This window comes from Accipiter gentilis, chromosome 16 (genome assembly GCF_929443795.1).
Source record: "Accipiter gentilis chromosome 16, bAccGen1.1, whole genome shotgun sequence".
NCBI lineage: Eukaryota > Metazoa > Chordata > Aves > Accipitriformes > Accipitridae > Astur > Astur gentilis.
In genome coordinates, this window is record NC_064895.1 from 27,978,928 (window position 1) to 27,984,723 (window position 5,796).

General features: G+C 57.5%; 1 protein-coding gene across 1 annotated transcript; it reads left to right on the forward strand.

The window, feature by feature from the left end:
• The first annotated feature begins 218 nt into the window (after nucleotides 1-218).
• SOX7 (SRY-box transcription factor 7) lies at nucleotides 219-4,518 on the forward strand. The gene is made up of 2 exons (XM_049819235.1): nucleotides 219-459; nucleotides 2,221-4,518. The coding sequence occupies exons 1-2, from the start codon at nucleotides 234-236 to the stop codon at nucleotides 3,120-3,122; spliced, it is 1,128 nt and encodes a 375-aa protein (XP_049675192.1). The 5' UTR covers nucleotides 219-233; the 3' UTR covers nucleotides 3,123-4,518.
• The last annotated feature ends 1,278 nt before the right edge of the window (nucleotides 4,519-5,796 follow it).

The window sequence follows — 5,796 nt, forward strand, 5'->3', positions numbered from 1 at the left end:
AACAAGGAGGAGCAGCGAGTCCCTTCGGTGTCATTGGAGGAGGTGGTTTTTTTTTTCCAAGGAGCTCATAAATACGGGAGAGGCCAGGGCAGGAGGCTGGGACTGCGCGGGGACCCCCGAGGGCAGCGCAGTGGGTAAAGGCAGGAGAGAATTTGGGTTTTGGGGTGTTTTTTTCTTTTTTTTTTGGGGGGGGGGGGGGGGGAGAAGGGGAAGGGAAGAAGAGGAGCCCGGTCATGGCTGCGTTGCTGAGTACCTACCCCTGGTCGGAGAGGTTGGAGGGGGATCCGACGGAGGGGCTGCCCCCCGGGCCACCCCCTCGGTGTCCTCCTGGGGAAAAAAGCTCCGAAAGTCGAATCCGGAGGCCCATGAACGCTTTCATGGTGTGGGCGAAGGACGAGAGGAAGCGTCTTGCCGTGCAAAACCCCGACCTGCACAACGCGGAGCTCAGCAAGATGCTCGGTGAGGAGAGGGGAGGGATTGGGGGGGGGGGGTGTGAAGGGGTGCCACTCGGGGGTGGGTGTCCGTGCACCCCGGGGTGGGCACCCAGGTACCCACCCAACCATCCCTGGGGGTGCAAACCCTGTCCGGATCCAGCACCCCGGGCTGGGCACCCATGCACCCACCCACCCAGGCATCCCACGGGGTGCAAATCCTGTCTGGATCCAGTACCCCAGGGGTGGGCACCCATGCACCCATCTGTGATCCCTGGGGGCGCAAACCCTGTCCGGATTCAATAATCCGGGATGGGCACCCACGCACCCACCCGGCCGTCCCGTGGGGTGCAAACCCCGTCTGGATCCAATAATCCGGGATGGGCACCCACGCACCCACCCGGCCGTCCCATGGGGTGCAAACCCTGTCCGGGTCCAGTACCCCAGGGTGGGCACCCATGCACCCATCCGCGATCCCTGGGGGTGCAAACCCTGTCCGGATGGGGACCCGTGCACCCTCCCTGCTGCTCCGCAGGGTGTAAGCCCTGCCCGGGTCCAGCACGCTGGGGTAACAACCACTGGGGTGCCCTGTGGGGTGCAAAGCCTGGTGGGGTCCCCCACCCCAGGGGACAGACACCCACGTGCACACCCTGCCGCCCCTTGGATGTAAAACCTGTGCCGGGGACCCCCCAATGCAGTGCAAGGAGGGACCCCCAAATTTTCCTGGCCTGTCTTTGCTGGTCTCACTTTGTCTCCGAACTCACTAGCCCACCCCAATATTGCATGCCCGGGGGTGGTGGGGCGGTGTTTCTGCTGTTTCTTTCCGGGGATCACAACCCATTTTGAATATACATTTTTTTCCCCCCCTCCCCATCCACTATTTTCCCCATCTCCCAATCCCCATTTTTTATGCGAAACCGAGAGGGCAAACAGAAATAACCAGCCCAGACAGCCTGAGAAAGAGCCGCCCGAATTGCAACACAGCTCTGCTGTCCAGCCTCTTACCCAAAGTTTGTGTTTCCCTGGACAGTTTTGCGGTGTTTTCTTTGGTGGTTTGGGTTTTCTCCTCGCCGCTTTGCCGTGCAGCATCTCAGCTTATTAATGTTATTTCTGCTGTCTCTTTGGCAATGGGAAGGCACCAAAAGCTTTGATCTGTATCCTCGTTTCTCCCCCTACCCTGAGGCACAGCCTGGGGTAGCGTCACCGTGGGATACAACCCCCCCAGCCCCGGTGCTGCTTCTCTGTCCTGGATCTTGGGGACATTTTAGGTATCTCAAACAAGGAGCAGCGAGGTCACGGCACCCAGGTCTCCGTACTGGCCCTAGTGCGAGTCCCGGCAGGTTACGGGCTGGGATTCATCCAGGGATGCCGTATCCTGACCCCCTGCTCAGCCGGGCATGGCTTCGATCGTCCCCGCTCAGCAAACGGGCTTTCCGTCCCAGAGAGGCACTGCAAGATCAGGCCATGGAGCTGGGGGAGTTTCTTTGCTCTGATTTATTTGCAGTTGGGGCTCAGCTAACCCTGAACCCGCCCCGTTGGGAGATTTGGGACGGGGGGGAGTTGGTGGACCTAACGGTGGCTTCAGTACCCTCCTTCTTCGCCCTCCCGCTGCCGTCCTGTCCTCCTGCGGGTTTTGCAGGCTGCGTCCTCCACATCCACCAGTTTGGATATTGGGAGCTTGCCCTTGGGTTGTGTGCCTGCAAGCTTTGGGAGGCAGCCCCCTTTCCCCCCCCCCCCCCCACGATACGGCCGCCACGGGCGCTCAGGGGAGTTTCGTTCTCCGTTTCAGGCAAGTCCTGGAAGGCTCTGAGCCTCTCGCAGAAGCGTCCCTACGTGGAGGAGGCCGAGCGGCTGCGGGTGAAGCACATGCAAGATTACCCCAACTACAAATACCGGCCCCGGCGGAAGAAACAGGTCAAGCGGATCTGCAAGCGGGTGGACCCGGGTTTTTTGCTGGGCAGTCTGACGCGGGACCAAAACGCGGTGCCGGAGAAGCGGACCTGCGGCCGGGCAGGGGGGGAGAAAGAGGGGTCGGGTGAGTACCCCCCTCGCCCGGGGCTGCCGGCCGTTCGGGGATACCGGGAGGCTCCGGGCAGCGGCAGCAGCACCAGCGTGGACACCTACCCCTACGGGCTGCCCACCCCGCCGGAGATGTCTCCGCTGGACGCCATAGACCCCGAGCAGAGCTTCTTCTCCTCGCCCTGCCCCGACGAGCATCACCGGTCCCACCTCACCGGAGCCACCTACTCTCCGGAATACGCGGGCAGCTCCATCCCGTGCAACCATCACCCTCTCAGCCCCATGCCGCAGCCGGCCACCTGCATGATCCCTCCGGCCTCTGGCTGCCCTCCCCTTCCTCCTCCTCCTCCTCCTCCCAGCTACTACACACCCGCCTTCCCCTCCCTGCACCCCCCTAGCCTCCATGCCCACCTGGGCCAGCTCTCCCCACCACCCGACCACCACGGCTTTGACACCTTGGACCAGCTGAGCCAAGCCGAGCTCCTGGGGGAGATGGACCGCAATGAGTTCGACCAGTATCTCAACAACCCCGGCCACGGTGACCACCATGGTGGGGTCTTGGTCAACGGACACGTCTCGGCGTCTGGCAGCTCCCACGCCTCCGAGACCAGCCTCATCTCCGTCCTCGCCGATGCCACGGCCACCTACTACAATAACTACAGCGTCTCCTAGAACCTCGGCCGGGGCCGCCTGGACCGGCCGAGGAAGGACCTGACACAGTATTACGAGGCGTTGCTCCCCGGGGACATCGCTCAACACCCCTTAGGGTGACCGTGTCCGAACCACGAGGGCCGTGGAATCTCCTCGGTGGCGTAGGTAAAGGATTTCGGTCGTCGGCTCACCACCGGTGCAAAGCCTCCGGTGTCCTGCTTCCGATGGGGCCGGGGCGGAGGGATTTCCCAAAGCCAAAGCCCTTTGGCCAAGTCCCTCTTCCAAAGCAGAGATGTTCCTGGAAGGACGGGGAGGCTGCTCCCCCATTTCGGGGCACCCCCAGCTCTGCTTTGGAGTCGGGAGGGCGGCAGCATCCCGCAAACAGCAGGTCTGAAGTCCCGGCAAGGGCAAAACCTCCTGGAAATAGAAAAGGCAGGGATGGGGTGGGGGAGAAAGGGAAGATTTTGGTAAAGGGACGCACGGTCTGCAAGCGTGCTTTGCCCTGCTCTTGGCTCCTGGCGTCGGTGTCGCTGCGGCCAACCTGACCCGCCTGGTTGAACCCCCCCCATCCCCCTGCTCCCAAACCACGAGTTGGGGTCTTCATCCCTCGGGACATGCCGAGGGGACAGATGGGACACCAGGGATGCTGCCGGGCTGGCCCCAGGGATGGAAGGGCTGGGGGGGGGCTGCAGGGGGGGCAGCCAGCCCTGAGGGCGCTCAGCCTCTGTGTTCCCGAGGAGGGTAAGATCTGGGAAGGCAGGATCTGGCCGGCATCCACCCCGCCACGGCTTTCCCTTGGTCTTCCAGCAAAAGAGCTCCCGAAGGAGGGGCGGCGTGAGCCGGGAATGGGTCCTGGGATGAGCGTTTTGGCAAAGAGGTGGTGATGTAGCAGACAGGTTTTTTTATCAAATATCCTTTGAAGTCGAATGCTTCATGTTTCGAGCCGCAGTGCCCAATGCCTCTTCTAACTCCAGCGTATTATTGCTTGTAATAAAGCTGTACATTGATTTATTCCTTCCATTATTCCTCCCCTCGGATTTTGTATTGCTCGAGTTCTCTTCCTTTTCATAAAGATGAAGCTTTATTTTAAATCAGTTATATGACATGATTAATCTTAGTGTTTACTGTATGGCACTTGGTAATGATTAGTTAGTAGCGTGGCTATGATTTTCTGGTTTCGGTCCCAAACATATATTAATAATAATTGCAAATAATACTTAAAAAACCCCACAACTTCACAGGTTTTTAAGCTAATACATTCCATCTTTTTTGTGTGACTCTATGCATTTTGAATGAGTGTAGATATGAGTTTGCATAAAATATTTAATTTAAATAAATATGTTTTTATACGATGATTGTTTTATGATTTAAATTGCTGTAGCTATTGACAAAGTTTTCAAAACAGAAACATTTCCTGTGCGAGTGCTATTTTTTTAATTTTTTTTTTTATATTTTCAGCCAAACTTTTCTACTTCCATTTTTTTTAAATAAAAAAGATCTGTGGTTATCTTTACAAATTGTGGATTACTTTCTAACAAACCGACTCGAGGCACGCATACCTTCACTTTTCATGGTGTGTCTTTAGGGGCAGCAAGTCACTTTGATGGCTTTGATTTTGCTTTTGCCATCTCACGAATACGGCCTTTTAACGCCAGGTCCTATGTAGATGTTACGGTGAAGTTAAGGCAGAGCTTTGCCGTTGGTGTGTTGGTGAGCACAAACGCTGTTGCCTATTTACGGAACGAGTGCCAGTGCCTGGAGCGTGGGTTTTGTTTACGTTTAAGGCTGTCTTTCACAGTTCGTGCTGATGCACCATTTAAGATGCTCCAAAGTGTGAGGGCCGCATAAATGGTCCTCGATGCAAATACGGATCAAGGCAGTGAGGCCTGAGAAATGGAGTGTGGGTCAAATTTGGGGAGCTGTGTCAAGGGTGCTCTTGTAGGTGAATGTTGAGTGATGGCCTTCAGGCATCGCTAGCAAAGAGAAAAGCTTAGTCCTTCTCGTGGTCTGTGGACCAACATCACAGCCTACTCTTGCCAGACATGAAATTAGACTGTGTCCCTGCGGTCTGTGAGGTTAAGCCATGCACCCCCTCCCAAAGCGGTGTCCTCCCAGGCTGCATCCTCCTGCTTGTGGCCCCAAAAAGTGGAGGAGCGAGTTTCCTACTGCACTTTGTGGTGCCCACCTATGTGTGTTGGCTGGAAGGGGTCTCCAGAGGTCACTTGACCCAACCTAACCCAACGCACCCCAACGCAACTGGGCTGGCTTGCCTCCCATAAATGAATTCTCTCTGACTCGGGGAGTCCGTGGTTCCAGAAGGTGGGATGCTGAGTATTTGGGGAGGCACCAATGTGCCCCTGTCCTGTGCTTATGGTCCTTCTCCATCCCCTACTTCTGGCCCTGATGGAGACAGCGCTCCCATCGCACACGCCGCCTCTTCCTTTGCCCATCCCTCGGGCATCCACATGCCACTGGTTTCCCTCGGGCATCCACATGCCACTGCTTTCCCTTTTCGGGGGAAGGAAGTAGATACCTTTGGGTGTCCTACCAGCACCGTGGACTGTGGTGGCTCTTGCACCAGCACAGCACAAGGGCATGGTGCTCAGCGCGGTGCCGAGATGGCCGGTGCGGCAGCCCGGCTGGGGCATCGTCACTCTTCCAAGAGGATTTGTGAATCAGCCCGACTGGGCTGGAG

Coding starts and splice junctions, on each gene's coding strand:
- SOX7 (XM_049819235.1), top strand. CDS start 234: ATGGCTGCGTTGCTGAGTACCTACCCCTGGTCGGAGAGGTTGGAGGGG. Junction 460..2,220: donor GGAGCTCAGCAAGATGCTCG/GTGAGGAGAGGG, acceptor TCTCCGTTTCAG/GCAAGTCCTGGAAGGCTCTG.